Consider the following 22,693-nt stretch of genomic DNA (forward strand, 5'->3'; position numbering starts at 1 on the left):
CTCCTTTCCTTCTCTCCTCCACATCATCTATTCATCTATGCTACTCTCAAAAACTATGCAAAATGCACTAATGGAGATGGCCTTAGGGTGAATTTGCATCTCTGGACAAATTGCTCTGATCGGAGTAACCCAATCCATTTTGTTACCATTTCGTAAGATAGCCAATCTAGCCATTTGCACATATCCCATGATGTTTTTAGTCTAAGTATCATTGAAACCAATTATGAAGTCGCAAGACAATGTATCTTATACCGTTGATCCCATTCTTTTGCCTTAGCATATGGAGTGCTTCTTGATAAATGAGGATGTTGTCAATGAATTTCCTTCCCGGCACAAAGCTAATATATTATAGTCCAATGATTTCATGAAATATTGGTTTAATCCTATTAGTCATGGTCTTCGCGATAAATTTATAGACCACATTACACAAGCTAATAGGTCTAAACTGGTAACTAACTTGGATGGCGACCGTGCACTCTTGTCCCTTAAGAGAGGTCAAAAGTTTGAACCCCTCTCGTATAAAAAATCAATCTGGTCCGCACTTTGCCCCTTAATTGGACAAGCTCGATGCAAACAAGGATTAGTCTGAATATGGTACGGACTTAATGTAATCTTATCATTAAGACTTGGGGTCATGATGCCCATCTCAAAATAATCCTTAACTAGCTTAACAACTGATGAGTTCCCTATGTATTTTAAATGCCGAAAATGTTTATTGTAAATTTTAAATGCTAAAAACATGTACTTAGAATTTTAAATATCAAAACTATGAATGCTCTTGATTCTTGAATGTATAGTGAAAAATAAAATCGAACAAATTTGATACTGATGGAGCCATGGGGCCAAGGGCCAAAGACAATTGAGTTAGAGGGGGGTTTAAATTTTAAAAGATTGCATAGTTAAAGTTAAGTCGGAACTAGTTAAAAAGAAGAAAGAAAAAAGACACAGCGATCGAGATTCAAAACTCTTTATTTACAAATGTACAACTACACCTTACTCCAACTAGTCTATCATGTTTCTTTTGCAAATAGAAGCTATAAAAATTAGCTAAAAAGAAGGAGAAACGATCGGAACATGGAAACCACTTGTTTCACAAATGTACAAACACTATAAATAAGAGCATCTATAATAGTGGGGGTTTTTTGTGGTTTTTGAGGAGTTTTTGTAAATGTGATTAGGAAAGAGAAAATATGAGAGAAGAGAAAAAAATAAAACAAATCTTATTTTAAAAAAAATGTTAGACGCATTACGCGCCAACGGGCGCAGAATGTGGCTGAAATGCGAACTTAGGCGTTTTTTACTGACATAAACTCCAAACTTGCAGATGAACCTTGCACCCTCTCTCTCTCTCTCTCTCTCTCTCTCTCTCTCTCTCTCTCTCTTCACTCTCAATAGTGTGAAGATTTTGAGGAGATTTTACAGGTGTGATTAGGAAAAAGAAATGAGAGTGAAAAAAAAAAAAAAAAAGGAAAATCAATATTTGAAAAGTAAAAAAAGTAAAAATAAAATAAAATCGAGGTGTTTAAACACACTGCAATTTTCGTGCAGCTCACGCTGCAATAATTGGGCACAGTGCAACTCACGCTGCATGAGACAGCTGTCTTTTATTCTAGTAGGACCTACCATCTCTGTAAAATCTCTCACCTCCTACAACACCCCCAAACTCTTCTCTCTCTTCCTTATCACTCCTCCACATGTACACTACACCTGCAAAATCTATGTAAAATCTCCTTAACGGAGATGTCCTAAGGCCCTTCCCTCCTTAAAAAATCATCCAATCACCAATAAGACACTTAATCCAATGGTGAACAAAAAAGAAGTCATGATGAGATAAAAAGAGATGACTTTGCTAAACAAATTTTAAAATTATTCTGATAAATAATATTTCAAAGTACTCTACTTTGAAAAAAGAAATTGTTTATTGTTCTCTAACTATACTACAATCTCCAATAAAATTGTCACATTTAATAAATTTAATAATATTTATTAATTTTTTACCAAAAATGTCCTTTAATAGAAATTTGAAATGAAATATTTAAAATTTAAATTAATACGGAGTACATTAAACAAAATTCTTTTAAATGTTTATATTTTTTCAGCGGGTAGGGAGCAACATTATTGCATCGGCTGAAGGAAAAAGACAACTTGACAAATAACAAGGGTAATTTGCAAAAAGGGCAACGATTGTTAACTTTGTATGTTGCAGATACAGTGTCCTAGTATTTAGATTTAGATTCCTAGCAACTATTAATGTACCGATAAAATTTATTCATTTCTTTTGATACTTTACTTTAGAAAAAATGATCAAATAAGCACTCGAAAATTACTTAAAAAGTTAATTAGGTTCCTAAATTTTTTAAAATAGTAATTAAACATATTAATATTGTATTTTGATGCAATGAAAATTCAAATATCAGTTAGTGACATGCTAGTACAGGTCACTAGAATTCTGACAACCTCAGATGATATTTCTGACGACAAAAACGACCGGCGAACCAGCGCCAGTCATCATGGAAACCGAGAAAGAAGGCGACCAGTGGTCGCTATTCTCCAGAGAAGGCGACTGGTGAGAACTGAGAAGCGACCCAGTGGTCGCCTTCTTTCTCGGTTTCCATGGCGACCGGCACCGGTTCGCCGATCGCTGGTCGTTTTTGTCGTTAGAAATATCGTCGGAGGTTGTCAAAACTCTAGCGAATGATAGCAGGTCACTAACTTGTTTTTGGATTTCATTGCACTAAAATATAATTTTGATGAATTTAATTATTACTTTAAAAAGTTTAAGAGTCTAATTAACTATTTAAGTAATGTTTAATAGCCTATTTGACCATTCTCCCTAGAATTGACGTATCAAAATAAATGAATAAATTTTGTCGGTATATGAATTTCAATGCATTAATAGTTGCTAGGAATCTAAATACTAGGATACTGTATGTGCAACGTGCAAAGTTAACAATCGTTGTTGCCCTATTTGCAAATTACCCTTGGCTAATTGACTTCTCAAATAATATTTAATGGTTTATTTTACTATTTTTCTTAACTTTTATGTAATTTTTACAAATTCCCATACTCATATAATTTACAATTTAAAATGCGAGCCTACACTTTTTCAACAATAGTTCCATGGTCGTTAGTAAAAAGTGAATTTGGTTATCGATCTTGTTTTTTTTTTTTCTTTGAATATAAGGTAGTATTTATCATGGTTGCAAAAATCGGGCCTAGGCGCCGATTAGGTGGTAGGAGGCCGCCGCGAAGAATGGCCTCGGCGGCCTCCTACGCGGCCGGCCGCCTAGACCGCCTAACCGGCCGGTTCGGCGGTTCGGCGATTTTATTTTTTTTTTTATTTTTTTTTTTTGAAAAAAGTCGGAAAAGTTTCAGAAGGCATAATTTTTGACTCGGTTGTTTGATTTGGACAATTTTTTTTTCAAATCGCGTATTTTTTCGAGATCTATCCACCGCAAACTGCCGAAGGCGGTTTGGTCCACTAATTTCTCAAAAAAATGATTGAGAGAAGAATGTCTACGGGCTTGTTGCATGGGGTTACTGTGGCAAGAGGGGCACCCTCCATTTCTCATCTCCTTTTTGCGGATGATTCCTTCTTGTTTCACCGTGCTACTGTTGAGGAAAGTGTGCAGATGAGGTATTTTATGGATACCTATGCTAAGGCTTCGGGTCAGTATATTAATTATGGTAAATCTGCTGCTTGTTTTAGTGCTAATGTGCCGCAGAATATCCGGAATGATGTGGTTGATATAATAGGAGTGGAGGAGGGTTTGACTAGTGGTAAGTATCTGGGGTTACCCTCGCTTGTGGGTAGGAGGAAGAAGGCCATCCTGGGTTTTCTGAAGGACCGGATACTGTCTAGGGTACGGTCGTGGAATGCGAAGTTTCTGTCTAGAGCTGGGAGGGAAGTCCTTTTGAAGAATGTGCTACAGGCGATGCCGGCATATGCTATGTCGGTGTTCTTGCTTCCCATTGGCCTGTGTCGGGAGATGGAGGTCATTATGAATCAGTATTGGTGGACAGGAAGAGTTGGGGATGGACGAGGTATAAGGTGGCGCTCCTGGGAAGGGTTGTCAAGGCCCAAGGCGAATGGTGGAATGGGTTTTCGGCGCCTGCATGAGATGAATTTGGCCTTACTTGGCAAACAGGCTTGGAGATTGGTTACTAACCCCACTAGTCTACTGGCTCGCGTGTTTAAGGCATGTTACTATCCAAGCTGTGAATACTTTGAAGCTAGGGAGGGGAGTAATCCTTCTTTTGTATGGAGGGGCATGATGGAGGTTAGAAGTTGTTTGAAGGAGGGATGTAAAAGGGCAATTGGTGATGGGAGTGAGACTACTATTGGCTTGGATCCTTGGCTCCCGGTAGATGACAATCCATATGTGGAGACAGACTTGCATCCATCAGTCCAAACGGCCCCGGTGTCCTCTCTTATGAATATGCATGGTAATGGGTGGGATGTTGAGTGTGTTAATGATATTTTTAATGTCTGTGATGCTAACTTGATTTTAAATATACCTGTTAGTGTTCGAAGGCCACGAGATCAGTGGATATGGCAATGGGATCAGAAGGGTGCTTATACAGTTAAGTCTTGTTACAAGCATCTCACTTTGGTGGCTGTGGATGACCACCCATGGAATAAGATATAGAACTTGCATATTCCCCCGAAGGTGAAGAATTTTTGTTGGCAGTTGGCTTCTATTTATCTCCCTACACGAGATATTCTGCAATTAAGAAATGTTGAATGCGACTTGTATTGTCATATGTGCAGTTGTGTGCAGGAATCAGCCCTTCATCTGTTTGTCTACTGTGCTGAAGTGGCACGGCTATGGAACAAGCTGGGATGGCCACAAATCAGTAGCTTTGCTGGTAATAGTATAAGTGATTGGTTTTTTTGGGCTATTAATTTGTTGGATGTTGACTCTCTGCCTAAATTTCTAATGACTTGTTGGGGTGTGTGGGGAAGCAGGAATGATAGTGTGTGGAAGGGTGTGATTTTTGATATGAATGTGGTGCTGCGTAGGTCTATGGGGTTCCTGGATTGTTGGAGGAGTGCAAATGAGGGAACACCAAGGGATCAAGAACATTTGAATGTTGTGTCATGGACAAAACCGGCGCATGGGAGACTGAAGTTGAACACAGATGTGGCACTGAGGCAAGAAAGTAATGAAATGGGGATAGGCTGGATTCTGAGGGATGATAATGGAGTTTTTCTAGCGGCCAAGAACATGAGGTTTCCGGGGGTTTATATGGCTAAGGAGGCAGAGGCTCTAAGCTTTGAGTTAGATAAAGTCAACTGGAATGGGAGATGTTGATGTGGAAACAGACTGTCAAACCGTGTTTAATGCTTTACGTTCACTGTCTTTTAATTCTAGTTTTGGTTTTTTAATTGAGGACATTAAAGTTTTAGCTTCTGAGATTGTAGATGTTGAATTCTACTATGTAAAACGATCTGCGAATAGTGCCGCCCATAATGTTGCTAGGGAGGCCTTTTCTGTGTCAGGTTGCGGGGAATGGTTTGATTCTCCTCCATCTTTCCTTGTGAACACTCTTATTCATGATTTAATGAATTAGTTTTTCATTCTCAAAAAAAAAAAAAAAAAAAAAAATTTATACTTTCTCAATCTATTGCAACTATCGATCTTATTTCTAAGAATTTCATTTTAATTTCCATTAATTAAATTATTCACTACATTAGTAGGGATGACCACAATTCAGTTCAAACCGTCTAGTCGAACCGAATCGTGTACTATGAGAATCGAACATGTACCAAAATTGTCCAGACGGTTCTGATTCCAATTCCAAAATATCAAGAACAGGATGGTTCCGGTTCCAAACCGTAAAAAATAAATAAATAAATAAATAAAGTTTAAGTATAAGTTTTAATAACACTTACGGAGTATTTGATTAGAGGTTAGATAACAATTATTTGTTTAAAATTTATCTATTATTTTATTAAAGTTTAAACTTTTAATAGAAATTTAAAGTTTAACTATAACAATTATTTTTATTCTTTTAGTTTAACTTTAAAATTTGAATATTTGATATAACTATTTAAAAAAAAATTACTGGTAGAATTAACAAATTTAAAACAAACAAAAACAAAAACAAAAAACAAAAAACAAAAAACAAAACAAACAAAACAAAAACAAAAACAAAAAAAAAAACAAAAACAAAAATACCTGTTAGAACATGCGGAACCTTCTTGATTAATCGGTTGTCTATCTCTGTTCTACATTCGTACTCTATTAGATGAATGTATTAACGTAGTGATAGTATTCCGTAACTGAACAAGGATAAAAGGATTACAAGATATATAACCTAGAGCCCTATACAGATAGACTTACAGAGTGAATATATACAACACTAAATATGATAAGTACTAATACTCAAAGGTTCCAATTTGCCATTTTTAAAAACTGACACCAAATTGTGGTCACCCCTATCATCAAGAACAATTTGCCATTTTTCAAAACTGACACCAAATTGTGGTACCCCTATCATCAAGAACATTAACAACATATTTAATTGATATAGACTTCGTTTGGAATAGTTCTTTTTTGCAAATAAACATACTTTAATACTTTATAGGGATAATAGCCATATAAACCCTCCGATTATATGTCAAAATGTAATTAGACACTCGAATTTTAAAAAAAAAAAAATCTGATCCGATTATATGTCAAAATGTAATTAGACACTCGAATTTAAAATAAATAAATAAATAAATAAATAAATAAATAAAACTGAACGGAGAAGCCATAGCTGCTCCGTTCAAATCAGACGAAGAAGTTAGCGACTTCTCCATCCATTTCGGGCAAAGAAATCAGCGATTTCTCTGTCCGATCGGACAGAGAAATCGACGGGTTTTTCCATCCACATTGGACGGAAAAACCTGGAAGCTATTTCGTCTATGTCGAACTAGATAACTCCGTCCAGTTCGACATGGACGAAGAAGCCATGGCAGTCTGTTTTTTTTTTTTAAATACAATTATTTTGATTTATTATTTAATAATATTTTATATTAATTTATGTGGCATCATACGTGGCATTTGATTTGCTAATAATGCTAGATTTCTTTAGATAGTTAATAACAAATTTGTTAGGTAATCTATATAATGTCGATATGAGTACGTATTGAAAATATTTGATGGTTTATATGTGGAAAACATTGTGTTACTGTACGCATTTTGTTGTTTGTATGCCCAACATTGTATGTTGTTGTAGTGGTCCCCAAGATGCCCAACATTTGTGTTGTAAGTAGTTTATGAATGCGCTGGGTCCCTTTTTATATTTGATAAAGAAAGATGGTGTGTTGTTGTGGTTCTCAATAGTGTGTTTACCTTTTTCAACAAGCAGGGGAGATGGTGAAGGGCAAAAAGTTTCAATTTATTTTGCTTTGGTTGTTTGTCAATGGATCTGTAACTTGTATATATGCAAGTGTTGAAAGTTTGTGGCTTTAATTCTTGTTGAAATTAATTCTGGTTGAAGATACCTAATAAAAACCAAAATGGAAAATGCCAATAGTAAAATAGAATAATTTTGAATAATGTTTTATTACTAAAGTACATATATATTTATTTTTATTGGATGTTTGACGTAGTTGAGTTAAAGATTCATCATGGAGGTAGCTTTGCAAAAAATCAAAGGTTGTCATACATAAATGGTGAGGTAGAAGTTATTGATATTGACCCGAATAAAATGTCATCTCTTCACCTAATGAAATATATTAAAGAAGACAGATATGGACAAGTAGTTGGACTTTACTTTAAGGGGGCGTTTGGTTCACGGAATGTTAGATTGCTGAGAATGTTAGATTACTGGGAATGTTAGATTCATGTGTTTGATTTAAAACTAAGATATGTAAATAAGACAACGGTAATAAGATAAATTGATTAAAACGTCCAAAGCCCAACATTAGTAATAAGACAAGGGAATGTGAGATTACCTAGGAAATTGGAGGGTATCTCACATTCCCTTCCAATAGCTAAAAACTTAATGCGGAGGTTATCTAACATTCCTGGGAAAGTTACATAACCTGAACCAAACATGGGAATTTTATATTACTAAGCAAATATAACATTGTTTATCTTATATAACCTGAACCAAACGCCCCCTAAGAGTTCAATCATTGTTGTGTAGCCCATATTTTGTATACTGTAAAATAATGTGCATTCAATACAAAAATAATGTACATTGTATTCAAGAGATGTACATTATTTGTGTACTGAGTTTACATTATATTGTATAATGTACATTTAATACAAAAATAATGTATATTTAGTATATTAAAAATGTACTTTTTGTTATGGTCCATATAGCACTGTGTGGACCATGGTCCACACAATAATTTGCCTTAATAGAGTAGAGGAGCCAATGGAGATGTTTCAACTATTATATGATAATTGCAGTACATTAAGAGCAGCTAATTTGGCATGTAGATATGTAAGGTAGACATTTATGCTGACCATGGGATTCAAGAGACAGAACTAGTTCCGGACTTTCTTTTACCTTCCTCTACACCTGAGTGTGAAGATGGTGTAATAACTCAACTTGAAATACAAGTTGCAGCTGAGTCTGAACATAATTGTGAGGCAAATAATGAACCTATAGATGAGACTAATGCAGAAGGCAGTACTGATCCTTTTTCTATCAGATGATGATGATGAGGTAAGGGCAGTTAAGAAGTTTGGAACACAACAAGTTGAGGAAGACATTCATGGGACTGAAAATCTAAGAGCTTATTATGTGTCGTGAGTTCAGAGAATGAAGAGAAGAGAGATCGAAGTCAAGCAAATTGAGATAGGATTTCCGTGGAGAAATTTGGGAATATGGTTAATAATAATTCATGATTATAATATATACATGTGCAGATTTAGTCCATGTGGGTGACAAGTAAGCATTTACCGGCTGGGATGGTAAGCGTTGGACTTAATTGGCGTTTTTTTACTGACTTAAGGAAGTTAATCAGAACTTCTTTTTTTTTTTTTACTTAAGAGGATTAATTGCACTATCCGATTGATTTAGGGAACTGATTTAGCACTTTTTCCTTTTCATAATAATAATAGATAGATTACATACATTCTATGACCTGAGACGTTCTTATGTAAGAATTTTTTATTTTTTATTTTTTATTTTAGAAACTAGGGGATGGGGGCTACCCAAGCAAAAACATAAAGCCGCCCATTTCCCTCTCGGCATGAACTACAAGTATCATTTGCAGTTAGTCCCCGTCTGAACCTTTCAGCATTAGTCATCACTTTCCCATGCTTGAATAGTTGAATGTAAGAATATAATGAGCCTAAAAAATGATTTAAATTACGATTTGATTGAAAAATTGCTAGGCGCCATTATATTTTTTATTTTTTAAAATTTGTTTAAAATCTTTTAATTTTTTAATACTTGATAATTATAAACTATTTAATACTTTAATGGTTAATACTGAAATATTATATATTAACCTAAAAAAAGAGTTAATACCCAATATAGTCCTCGACTATAGTGGTTTTACTTAGTTTAGTCCTAAATGACTTTTTGTACTCTATTTAGTCCTCGACTTTGATAGTTTTACACACTTTAGTCCTCTGTTAAAAATTCCGTTTGTTGGCCGTTAATAACAAGGTTATTGCCTGCATGGGTAGCTCAATTGGTCATAGAGGTGAAACTTTGGAAGAATGACCAGGGATCGAGTCTCACCAGCGGCAGTGTGGGAGCAACCTCTCAAAGTGAGGGGGGCTCCTTGTGCGCGGTGAGCATGATTTACAGCACCGGTCTAGCCTTTGTGATTAATGTTCAGTTGAGTCATGGTGAGGGGGGCTCCTTGTGCGCAGTGAGCATGATTTACAGCACCGGTCTAGCGGTCTAGCCTTTGTGATTAATGTTCAGTTGAGTCACCATGATTTACAACCTCCCACCGCTCTGCCGGGGTTGGGGTTCTTCCTTTTGGAAGAATAACATGGTAATTTCATTTCCCTTTTATTTTTATCAGATTAATTATTAATTATATTTCCTAATTTTTAGATAAGAGGAAAATCCCAGGACCTCCATTACAGGTTCCTCTCAAATGCAGTTGCCGCCATTGTTGTATCGGCAGAAGACAATGCAACAGAATTTGGTGCATAGTCTTTCTTCTCATCCCTAATGCAACTCAGACCTCGGACTTTGAAGGTGTTTGGTTCAATTGATGACCAACATTCAGAAATGTTCTTTACCAGTGGGGACTAGAGTTTTTCTCTTTTCACCTGGGGAGGCAGTGCAAGCAAGACAAGACATACATTTATTCTGTAGATAGAATTCCACAACTATAAAATGTTTCTGTTTCAACTCTTCTGCCAAGACTGTCACTTTGACCAATCTGTTGGTTAGAGTCTTTATTTACATGGTCCAAATCCTTATCCTCCTTCGGAGAGTCACATGAAATCAGATGAGAATCATTTGAAGTTTTATCTTGGACAGCAACCTCCTTTACAAGGGTTTGCATATGAAGATCCAACTGATATTTCACATGGTTTTGCGTCAGCAAAAGAATCTCCATTATAACATGCAAGATCAGCAAATCTCGGAGAAACAGCTGTTGACATAGATCCACCTCCACTCTGTGAAAGAACATCCTGAACACTATAGAAATCATCATCACCATCAGAACCAACTCCTGTTTCCGGGTTAAACCACGCTTCGTTGTTTCCTTGGAATGTTGGATTGCAATAAGATAAATTCGCGGAACCGAAAAAAGGCTCCACTTTACTGAGCTTATTGTTGGGCAAAAAGAGGCCCCTCGCCACACTCCGCCGCCGCCGCCGTGACTTGCCAAGATTCAGGCAACCAAATCCCACACAACCTCTTGGAGTCGACCCAGAAGAAGCGGGAGAGAAATTAGAAAAAATAATTAATAATTAATCAAATAAAAAATAAAAGAGAAATGAAATTACTATGTTAGCCCTTGTTATTAACAGCCAACAAACGGAATTTTTAATGGAGGACTAAAGTGTGTAAAATCATTAAAGTCGAGGACTAAATAGAATACAAAAAGTCATTTAGGACTAAATTGAGTAAAACCACTATAGTCGAGGACTATATTGGGTATTAACTCCCTAAAAAAACATCTAAAACAATTTAGAGGTATCATTTTGAATGAAATAAGGGTGTGTTTGGTTCGCATATAGGAATAGGAATCGGAATCGGAATGGGTATCAAATACTTGGTAATGGTAATGGGTTTTGGTGGAAGTATTTAACATGTTTGGTAGTAGAGTGGAATGGGAATAGTTACTAATAGTAGTGCTTGAGAATGAATAAGGGAATGAAACCCTTATTTTATTTGGGTATGGGTTTTTCAATTGATGGGGTATTCGAAACCCATAGTAATGTTCTAAAAACCTATCAACCAAACGACAACAATCACTTTCATACACATTCCTATGGGCAAAACCCACCAACCAAACACACCCTAACTCTTCTTTTAAAAAAGAAAGGAACAATAGCTAATCGACTGACTAGGCGACCTAGTCGGCCGCCTAACCGGCCAGCTGCCTAGACCACCGATTCTAGTGATATGCTAGACGACCGACCAACACCTAGTACCTAAGCACCAATTAATCGGTGCCTGATATTAAGTAGTTAGCCTGACCTTGTGGGTTGATGTTTATTTAGAGGTTAGTGATAAAAACAGACCCAATCAGGTAGAGGATTTGAGCAAAGGTATCCATTGCAATTCTCAACCGATTCCAGTATTCCACCTAAAACAATGGACGGACATTGGAATTTCAAAAATATACAATGGAGCACGCAAAATACTGTACACTGCCTTCTTTTCAGTTTATTCTAAGAGCACCTTTGCTCTATATTGTAAATCACTCAATAATTCAATAGCCTTACCCCCGTGGCGTTCATTGTAATCAGCAAGATGCATCAAGCTCCGGATGACTTCTATCGCCTTTTCATCCCAATTCTTACTCGAATTTCCTCTCGATCCTTTGTTGTTGCCATATACCCCTTCAAATTCTCGAGACTTTGCAGCAGCCTTTTCAAGTACATTATCGGGAAGTCCTACAATGATGTGGTTCAAGAAAACAAAGAGATGATAAATTTTGGAGAAGATCGTTTAGTTTATAGCCTAAGACTAACCCAAATCCCTCCCTTGACTACCCCTCTCCAAGCAAACAATGCTGTGTAGTATTTATGAGAACTGAATAATTGTATTGATTAAACTCAATTACAGAGATAGTCTAACTCAAATACATAGAGTCCTAATAGTATTAACTCACCAGCCAGGCGTGCAACATTCACACCATAACTTCTGGGGCATGTGCCTAATGTCAACTTATAGAGAAACGTAACTTCCTCCAAACCTCCTAATCCTTCACCAATGTGGCATGCCATATGACACAGCGAGACCTATAAACCAAGAGAAAATGAACATATTTTCTGAGAATTCAAAATAATCTGAGTGAATGATGAAAGCGAAAGAAACCAAGAATCTGCTCAGCATATTAACGTTCCGAACCCACCAGTTGCCTGGTTCCATAGAATAAGACTTCACAAGTACCAATCTCTTTTCCTCAGAGACTAAATTTGAGGAAAGCTTAATCTCAATTATTAGGGAAAAAGGATGAATGATCGCACCTGACGATCTTCCTGATAGTCAATGGCCAACCGATGATAATGAGTAGAAAACATTCCTCTACATTGCACCTTGTGAACAAAATGTTCAAGAACTGACTCACTGCCAAAGAAAGATTCCATTAAAAAAAATGAGAACCTCAGACAGAACTGGTCGAACATCAAAAGTATGGATGCTAGCAAAGAAAAACGCATTACGCTATTGCTTGTCCATCGGAAGTTGATGTTCCTCGGCCAAGTTCATCCAGTGCAACAAGTGAATTTCGGGTTGCAGACGACTGTATTTACCATCAGAATTAGGTCAATATTAAGAAACAAGGGTGAAATTAAATATCAATGCAGCATCAAACAACAGGTTTAGGAACATGCAAGAATGAAGCTTAAGAATGTTTCCTCCCTTTGCCACAGTGCACAATAGTCACAAGTCTTCTCAATATCTTCTCAATAAGAGAAGTATTCCTGAATCAGAGGAAGCGAACAATATAGGGCTTTGGAGAATTTGTAGGCTATTCATTTTTCACCATATTCAAACAAAATACCAATTAGTTGATTTCAAAAACATTTCCTATCTCAATTAGAGATTTCATTTGATGCATCCACCTAGTAGTCAATATATGCGTGTCTAAGAAGCAAAGAATGGCAGTCAAGAAAAATAATGTAATTGCACATACAAAGAATGATATCTCACCAGCATAGATGCAGTTTCTAAGAGTTCTGTCAAGAAAGTACTTTGGCCAGCCATAATATGATCTTTAGCACCCATTCGAACAAAGATCCTGTCCACAGGGGACAGGTCAAAAGATGCTGCTGGTACGTCAGCTCCAACCTGCACAGAATCATGAGCTAAGTCATTAACAGAATACAGAGCAAACAAAAACACAGCACCAATTTTTAATCACCTGTGCCAAAATCACAGCTAAGCAAACTTGGCGCAAAAGAGTAGATTTTCCTCCCATATTAGGACCAGTTAGCAAGATAAAACTCGAATGTCCAGCACCACCAAGTGTAACATCATTGGAGACAAATGCTCCTTTATCCAGAGAATCAGTTCTAAGAATAGGATGTCCTAAGCTTTTAGCAACAAGGCATGGAACATTGTCCTGAGAGGGCAATTCCCTTATATGTGGCCGACATGTTGGCCCTTCATAATAATCACTAGCAATGGATAAACTGATCAAAACATCCAGTTCTGAAAAAGAAACACACCAACAATGGTCTTTTACAGTTATTACTTCAAATGGAACTGGTCAAAGATGACATAAAATAGAAATAAAATTTATATGAACAACTGTATATGGTCACAGTGGTGCTCTAACCAAGCACCCAATTGCACTTTCAGCTTTCAATTGGCGAAGGAAAACAAGGGAAGAAGAAAGCAAGTATGAATTCCCTATCAATTAGTACATTTTACCAGGAGAGTAAATGAAGACAAATGTCAAGTAAATGTGCTTTTTAGAAAAGAGGGAAGTAATATTAGTGTAGAAGTCAGATTATGTTGGCCAAACATTCACCTTCCCAGCAGAAAAAGAAAAGGGAAGTAGATACAGGGTTATCATGTAAGCACCAAATTATTATAAATATACTAAATTATTGATTAAGTTAAACACACTGAAAAGCAGAGGAAAACCACATGGCCTAAAAGCAAGTGTAATTTTGGGCAAATATTTTCTTAATATAAGCAGTGATGAGCACAATAAACCCAAAAAGAGATGGGCAAACACTACTATTAGAAAAGGCAATGTTACCTGCAATAGTAGAAATTAGCTCTCTCCATGTACTATGATGCTCACAAAAACGCCCAATAAGCCTTTGTAATATACTTTTCAACTTGGACTCTCTCTCAGTTTCAGCCTGAGAAAGCTCTCCCATTAACTTCCTTATAACTGGATTCCAATACCGGAAATAACCCTGAGTATTAGACTTTGACAGTGTTAAGAGTGTATCTTCCACGTAGTACTTCAAGACAACTACTTAGGAATAAGCAACGTAGTAAACAAAGGAGCAAAACTTTCCCCAAAGGAAAATATCTTCACATTATTTCTTTAAATTGCATTCTGGTTAAATAGCTGGAAACAACATTAAATTTATCTGTAATGATGCTATTAACGAGCATGGAGATAATTTAGTTATGTGATATATGTATTAGATCAGTGGATTACAACTAGTTATTCATGAATAAAAATGACATGAGAAATGGATGATTGATTCTACTGCCCTTAAGGATCTCTTACTTTCTTTTTCCCAGTTAGTTTAAATCATTGTTAGTATGTTAAAAAATAAAAATAAAAGATTGAATAACACTGGTTTATGAAAAGTAGCTTACCTATTTTTATACCCCATAATTTACGGGCTTTTTAAACATTACTTAGGAAAGATAATTGGGATTTTAGCTTCCCTGATTCATTGTATTCATGATTAGAACCATGCACTTTAAAAATAATACTTGTTTTGATGCATCTCACTTCTCCAAGAAACAAATATCCCACATTTTCTTTTGCACGGTCTTTTTGTGTATGACTCAGGAGATGTGAACTAACAATCAAGAAGTAAAAGAAAACCATCCAGATCTTTAAAAATTTGAAAGTCAGTACTTCCACAACAAAATACTTCGTACTATCAAGGTTTAGATTCAAAACTTTTGAAATCTTGGACTGGGTTTTCCATCGTTAAAAAAAAAAAAAAAATCCAGTATCAATTGGAGTGTATTTCTGATACATAAGACAGACCTTTTTGGATGATTGCAATTCGTACTCCTGAGGAACGAGCTCACACAAACTTTCTGGCACTTCCAAGAGGTATGCATCCTTTCCAACTGTGACATAATTAATCTACAACATACAAAAGTAAACATAAAATACCATAAAGAAGATCCAACGAATGTATATGAAAGAATTCATATGTATGTTTTACCGATGTATCTCCAAACAGCTTTTGTTGTTCCTTCAAGTGCTTTGCCAGACTAAGTTCAACCTTCCTAAGGGATCCGCATGCAGCATCATACTCCTCATCAACCCCTTCACAAGGGATAATACGACCTGAACTATTTGCTTCCACCCAATCAAAACCATCTTTAAACTGCTTTATAACTAATTTAACATCTGGAAGTCCTTTACCTGCAAACATTATTAAGATGCATGATACCAACAAATAGTACATCATCTTTACAGAGATTTAATCCAGTCATACCAGGTGTTAGAAGATCATGTAACAGCTTTGAATCTGTGTTGTCTAAAGTCGCGCCAAGTGAAAAGCATGCATTCACCATTGTTTCACACCCTCTCAAAGCTGATATAAACTGTTGTAGCTGTTTCTTTGCAGCATCCTCATATAGTACCACTTTATTTGCATTTCTCCCATTAGCTTCACTGAATTCAACACGCATTAAGGAGAAATCTATCAGAGATGATTAAAAGTCAATTAATAGATATCATTGTATTCAATATCACTGTCTATTTTCACCTGCTAGCAAAAATTTGTGCAAGCAGCCTTTCCATGTCAGGAAGTCTTGATAACTCTTTTCTAAACTCAAGTACACCAGGTAAATTAACTCCCTATGAAAAGGGAAGTTAAAAGCAGATTAGGAGTGTATCAAATCTTTCAAAAGTGAAAACTCTTTTAGTCCCAACTGATATCAACCACAAGTTTCTTCTTGTAAGACAAAAAAAAAATTTAAAAATTAAAAAATAAAAAATTATCTTAAAAGAAACAAGTTACCCAAAAAAAAAAAAAGGCCAGATACTATCCATTCAGTTGTATTAATGTAAAGGAATTTGAAACAACTTTTGAAAGTAAAGTGTGTACCTTTAGTCCTGCTACTGCATCCTGGCGTTCTTTAATTGCCTCCAGATGATATAAAGGTCTTGCAAGCCATGTTCTAAGTAGCCTTTTTCCAAATGCTGTCACACAATGGTTCATCTGAGCATACAAAGTCCTACAAGGGCAAGGCTTAAGAAAATCACCACAGCACTTGCAACAAAAATAACAAAATGAAAAATAGAAAAAGGCATATATACCCTGAAGAACCACAGTTTTTGCTATTCTCAAATATCTCAAGGTTCTCAAGTGCAGCAGCATCAAGAACCATATATGGTTTTTGAGCAATCATGCCAAAATGGGAAAATGGGAGTAACTCAAACTCCGCAAACTTGAGTAGGCTCACATCTAGAAAAGCTTGCTTCAAATAAAATAGAGTTCCTCCAAGAGCTGAAAGGGCATACGTTCCATTCTCACCCGCATTAACAAGCTCAGACAGCACATTTGGTAAATTTCTCAATTGAGCATCGTTATCAATGGACTCGCTGGGATGCAAATCTGCTTCATTTTGAGAATATGGAATTGGTGTATTATTAAGACGTTGATACATATTCTTAACTTCGGATATGGTTTTCTCAGCATCCCAAAATTCAGAGAGGGGAACCAATTCATTCACTAGTGGATTTCTTGTATGTCTATGCAGTACTCGCTCTGTTTCATGGCTAAGCAACTTGGCAGGCTTTATTATTTCCACTGGTCTAAACTCATATAACAGACTACAGAGGGAACTGCAATCTGAATCATCTGCAAACTGGGAAAGAAAAACAGATTTCGTCATATCAAACTAACAAAATTTTACATTATATCAAATTTACAATGATTATTTTCTAGCTAAATAAAATATTTTATTAAGACTAATCATTTTACACCATCCCCATATTATTCATTTTACAGTGAGAGCCTGCATTTATTTTGTGCATTCATATGAAAATAATGGTATATGGAATCCATATACTGTCACACCACATTTGTGCAATGCATATTCATGCATATCTAAGAGTTTTCTTGCACATGTATTTGCTTGATCATGTGCGTAGAATGCAAACAAGACTAACTTTAAAACAAAAATTATAAAAAATAAAAATTAAAAAAAAAAAAAATTGAAGTCAAGATTTGTAAGTTTTGAACAATTTTAAAGTCCTCACAAGTGCAAGCATAGTAGCATAGTGTGCAAAAGTAAAGGTTAGTCCCATAGGAAACCATTTATAACTCGATAAAATAACCAAACAAAGTAACCCAAAATTATTTAAGTAAGATTGTAAGAAAGCTAATGTAAGTGATGGAACTACTAAGCTATTAAATAAATAAAATGAATCTTAAGAATTAAATTGCAAGATCACTGTCTACGCAAAATGGACGAGCAAATATAAAAAGAATAACTGGTAATTTAATAATGAGAGACCTAAAACATAAATCCATTGCCACTATTAGTTTAATGCATTAACTTCCAACTCAAACAATGTTCTAACTATTATCTTATCACTCTGTATGATATCAAGTATTGTTATCAATGGCAGATAGCCAAGAATCCGCCATAGAAATTTGACGGATGGTATTGAGGCCCATGGCGGAAGCATGGTGGACAAAATAAAAATACTATATCTTATACATATAAGTTAAAAAAAAAAATGCAAGAGTAAAGAACCAATGTCTTAGGTCTTAACATAGGTAAAGAATAAAAGAACCATAAACTATATCGATAATTAGATATTAAAGGTCTAATCTTCTTGAAGTAACTTCTTGTTCAGCATATATGGTTGTAAAGGAGTAAAAACTGAAAAAGAACTATAAATAAAAGTCTTATTTCCACTGTTAAGAACGACTTTTATGAGTTTAATTATACTAAGCTAATAAAGTTATAAACTAGTAAGTTGTATTTTATTAAATGTTAAGTAGTAAGAAACTTATAAATAAAAAAATAAAATTAAAAAGGGAACATATAGAAAATGTAGCATAAAAGAAGATAAAAGAAGAAGAAAAAAAAACAAAAACAAAAACAAAAAACTTAGCCTGTGTTGGAGGTTGTTGGAATTCTCATTGGTCTAAGTCTTGGAGGCTAGGGTTAAGACTTAAGAGGAAAACAAAATTAAGGGCCCAAGTTTGGCTTGGGTCCAAGATATTAAGATATTTATTAAAAAAAATTCCACCATGGCCTGACACGGCCAAACTGCATCACCACCCTCATTAGATGGCAGAATCCTCAGATTCCACCACCATCATCCGCCATGGAAGCAATTTAACAACATCGCATCCAGAGATGATCACATACCTTTAACTCCCTTTAAGCATTCATATGCCAAAGCAATAAGCTTATAAATATCAAGAGAAGTTACAGGAGATTAGACCAAAGTTTCTGTGGATAGAATTGACATTTTACAACCTTTAACCAAGATTGACTTCCTTTCAAAAAAAAAAAAAAAAAAAAAAAAAAAAAAAAAAAAAAAAGAAGATTGACTTTTGATCAAACTTGACCGGAGTTTACTAGGCATGCTTTTGACCTTGAGAAGTTTGAGATAACTTTAATACCTTTTGGAGTGAAATGTCCATTTAGCCTCTTGATGTCTATAAAATCCCTTTTAAAACAATTTTTCATCAAAACCAATTTTTAAAGCACACAAACCTTTCTAAATACTCCTGTCCCAAATTGTGAGTCCTATTTGTGTTTGGTTCAATTTTATTTTAAAAAATAAAATGCCTCTTTCTCTGTAATTTTACCCCTCCAACCTAAATGTATAAAGGTAACTCCCTCTATCCCAATTTAACCCTTCTAATTACTCCCTCAAGCACATCTATCGCTACCGTCTCAAAAAGCCTCATTATCGATCTCAATATCACTTGCAATTAGCAAAAATTGCACCTTCTAACTCCAATACTACAGCCACATTCCTGTCACAAGTAAGCATCATAATTGATAACATGGAGAAACTCACAAGTCACAAATGATTAGTCTAGAAGTGACCAATATTCTATGCATTTGCGTGACTGCATCAATAGTAACACAAGCCAATTCATCTCTCATTAGTGTTGGGTTGAAGGGTCAAGCTTTGATTGTGCCAAGGGTGGACGTAGATGAGTAGAGAAGGATGAGATTGGGGTTGTTTTCTTAATTTTCTTTTTTGGCATTTTAATGGATTTAGTATTGGCCTTGGTTGGTAGCTATTATTATTGGAGTTCTTATGGTTTGTGCATGGTAGCCCAGGTGGGCTTATCTTTGCGGTAATAGATATTGCTTCGACTCCATCATGTCATTGTATACCTAATTTCGTAATTGTTGATGTAGAGGTTGCCCTTGCTTGCAATTGACTGTGGACTCCTTACCAAGACAGTTATATTTGGAATTACTCAGGTTTGCAAAGTTTGGGAAGTGACTATCAGATATAAGTTACACCAGGCATTTGGATTATTTATTTATATGATTTCTCCTACAAGTGGCTGCAAGTTGCTTCTCCAAACAAGATTGATCAAGAAGTTAGGCACTGTCCAAGAGAATATATTCTATTTGTGATGTCTTGCAATTTTGATCCTAGAGAATAGTGTGGAAATTATAAAAAGCATTTTATGAATCTTAATTTCAATTTGGAGTTGATAATATTTAATTATGTTTAATAGTGTTGATAATATATATATATATATATATATATATATATATATATATATATATACACACACACACATGCACATGTGCACACCCATGACCCATGCACGCACAAACATAAAGCTTTGAAATTTTATTCTTTGAAGGAGCTCAAGAAGGATATAGAAGAGCAATGTATGACAGTGTTTTACCAAAATGTCTTTTATTCAAAGTAACTATTTTCTTAGTGGAAGGACTAATTTGGCAACCTTTGGAATCAACCAGGATAATATTTTTCCCTTGATAAATGGGAATCAGTTTAAATAGTGATCCATAATTCAGCGACTAAAAATCCAATTTTTCCAATATATTATGTATGATGAAGTATATTTCTTTTTCATTTTTCTTGAGATAGTGAAACAGCAGTTCAATAATCCATACACTGCATCTTTAGATAAATTAGCACTCACCTATAAACAGCAACATTAAATGGTCTATGATTAAGCAATAACATCAAGAAACTTCATGCAACATGGATAAAATAGCATCTAATCTTACTTTGAAAATATTATGAATGCCAGTGTTGTACCTGTCCAAGAATAACCTTGCTCGTAGCAACATCAACCACACAGACCCCATAAGTCCGCTCCCCTAGCTGGTTTGCAGATGTTTGGCAGCTTTCAGTCACAGCAATAAGATATGAAGCATCAGGGCTTACAGTGAGCATTTCACCTTCAGTTAATGTTCCTTTTGTGATAACTGCACATATCTCACGTTTCACGACCTAATGAAGATAGATGACTATGTCAACCTTCAAAGTTAATTCCAAAGTAATTTAATATAGCAATGCTCCACCAGAACCAACCTTATCTTTAGAGCCCTTTTTACGACGAAGCTCAAGTTGTTCAGGTGTCTCTATTTGTTCAACGACAAGAACCCTGTAACCCTGCTCTGCCAAAAAATATTTAGGATCAATTTTTGAAAAGACAATGTGTTATGCAAAGGCCATAGGAAAATAACATAAGGAGGTGTTTGGTTCAAATTATATCACATAACCTTAGTAATGTGAACATTGGAATGTTATATGCTCTTGTTATGTTCAAAGGAATGTAACACATCTTTAGGGAATGTGAGAACTTGTTTTTTAGTTCAGTTTTTGCTACATTCAGGAAATCTCATTCCTCCAAATTCTTAGGTTATGTGAGATTCCCAAGAATGTTACGTCACCTAAAAACATTCCTTGAGTCAAACGCTCCCTAAAGCCTTTGCAGTATTAAATTAGGGTACAACCTTCCGAGCCAGTTTCTCTGCATTCATTGAGAAGTTTTTTTCTGGAAATCCACAATGAGGTTGTTCTCCCTACAAAGACAAGAAATAATGAGCTTTTTAGAATGGACAGAGTCATACATCAGAAAGGTTTAAGTCTCCGACCATCATTACTTGGATTAAGACATCAGTAAAAGAAGTGTGAAAGAAAGAATGATAACCAGTCTACTCATTCTTTTGCTTGTTATGTTATTTTACTTTTTCATGTGGAGTGGAGAAATCAAATTACCTTCATGTACTGCAAGTCTAATTCTTTGGCTCCAATATGTGCATCCATTTCAAAAAGCTCATAAAACTTTCCCATCTGATTCAACAGTCCCAAGTTTGGTTACAATTTTATTTAACAAAGATACAAGTTCATTGGCAAAGTGAATGAGCATCAACCGTATTCCCAACGAGTACCTTGAAAAAAAGAACTTTGTCCATGTGTTTTGACTTAAATTCCCACCATTGTCTCTGGAAATCACAAACATATGTTTTAGGTATTTTGAAAAAGGTGTTTGAAAACCTCCAAGTCTCTAACCTAGTAACCAGATAATGAATTAACCTGGCCACCACTTAGACCCTTTAAAAAGTCAGAAGGAAGGTAAAGAGTCCTTGAATCATAATTGACATCTCCAGGGCGCCTTCTATCTGCATCCCTCCTGCCCCTTTTTCAGCATGTCAATCAATCAGCATCAAATATTAAATAGATAATAAGCTATAAGGAATTACATATGCTTTAAACACTAAAATCTATTACAGCAATAAAAAAAAATTATTTAGAACCACATCATATGTGAAATGTTTGGGAAAACAAGAACACATTTCTCCATCCACTTAGTCCAAGGGTCAGTCATGTTACCAGTTGGTACAGACTTCCATTTGTAAATATTAGACTACCTAAGAAAATGAACTTCAAACACTGAAATCAGAACTTACTTCCCAAGAAAGCCCAACTTCTCCATTTCACGCATGCTAAATCTTTCTGCTGAATTGCCAGTTAAAATATCATCACCATTGGATGCCTTCACACCTGCAATGTGATCAATCAGAATAATTCTTAATTTTCCAACATTGCCGGCTAAAGTTTGATTGAGGAATTTAAAATCTTTTGTTATTGACAATTGAAGTAGCAGTCTTCATACCAGCAACTAAATTGCATTTAATCCATTTGGAACTCAAGGAACACGTCATTGTTCAAATGAAAGAGCTTCAACAGATTCACTAACTCACATAGTCAAGAAAAGGATTTGGAATTTCAAAATATACAGAAAGAACACCCATTACAGTTTAAGAAGACATTCTAATTCTAATACACTATATTTTAAGCATACTTCACAGAAATATCATCTGATCTTCAAGAACTCAAAAGGATTGCATC

The 22,693-nt window shown here is 35.4% G+C and overlaps 1 protein-coding gene across 3 annotated transcripts in view; it reads right to left on the bottom strand.

Moving 5' to 3' along the window:
- LOC109182884 (DNA mismatch repair protein MSH6) overlaps nucleotides 1-22,693 on the bottom strand; it is a 33,727-nt gene that overhangs the window by 9,877 nt on the left and 1,157 nt on the right. The window contains exons 2-22 of one of the 3 annotated variants that reach the window (XM_019333120.1): nucleotides 22,252-22,345; nucleotides 21,878-21,980; nucleotides 21,733-21,786; nucleotides 21,560-21,634; nucleotides 21,295-21,363; nucleotides 20,870-20,950; nucleotides 20,594-20,788; nucleotides 16,631-17,181; nucleotides 16,419-16,548; nucleotides 16,077-16,168; nucleotides 15,804-15,982; nucleotides 15,528-15,730; nucleotides 15,344-15,445; nucleotides 14,363-14,525; nucleotides 13,517-13,806; nucleotides 13,306-13,443; nucleotides 12,816-12,895; nucleotides 12,621-12,720; nucleotides 12,263-12,392; nucleotides 11,772-12,044; nucleotides 11,659-11,725 (exon numbers count right to left, since the gene is read on the bottom strand). In XM_019333120.1, the coding sequence (XP_019188665.1) occupies nucleotides 11,815-12,044; nucleotides 12,263-12,392; nucleotides 12,621-12,720; nucleotides 12,816-12,895; nucleotides 13,306-13,443; nucleotides 13,517-13,806; nucleotides 14,363-14,525; nucleotides 15,344-15,445; nucleotides 15,528-15,730; nucleotides 15,804-15,982; nucleotides 16,077-16,168; nucleotides 16,419-16,548; nucleotides 16,631-17,181; nucleotides 20,594-20,788; nucleotides 20,870-20,950; nucleotides 21,295-21,363; nucleotides 21,560-21,634; nucleotides 21,733-21,786; nucleotides 21,878-21,980; nucleotides 22,252-22,345 (3,059 nt within the window). In that variant the 3' untranslated portion in view covers nucleotides 11,659-11,725; nucleotides 11,772-11,814. Of the gene's footprint in view, nucleotides 1-11,658; nucleotides 12,045-12,262; nucleotides 12,393-12,620; nucleotides 12,721-12,815; nucleotides 12,896-13,305; nucleotides 13,444-13,516; nucleotides 13,807-14,362; nucleotides 14,526-15,343; nucleotides 15,446-15,527; nucleotides 15,731-15,803; nucleotides 15,983-16,076; nucleotides 16,169-16,418; nucleotides 16,549-16,630; nucleotides 17,182-20,593; nucleotides 20,789-20,869; nucleotides 20,951-21,294; nucleotides 21,364-21,559; nucleotides 21,635-21,732; nucleotides 21,787-21,877; nucleotides 21,981-22,251; nucleotides 22,346-22,693 lie in introns of those variants that run through there. The other 2 variants (XM_019333121.1, XM_019333119.1) reach the window with 2 other exon arrangements.

The sequence above is a fragment of the Ipomoea nil genome, unplaced genomic scaffold (assembly GCF_001879475.1).
Source record: "Ipomoea nil cultivar Tokyo-kokei standard unplaced genomic scaffold, Asagao_1.1 scaffold1074, whole genome shotgun sequence".
NCBI classification, from domain to species: domain Eukaryota; kingdom Viridiplantae; phylum Streptophyta; class Magnoliopsida; order Solanales; family Convolvulaceae; genus Ipomoea; species Ipomoea nil.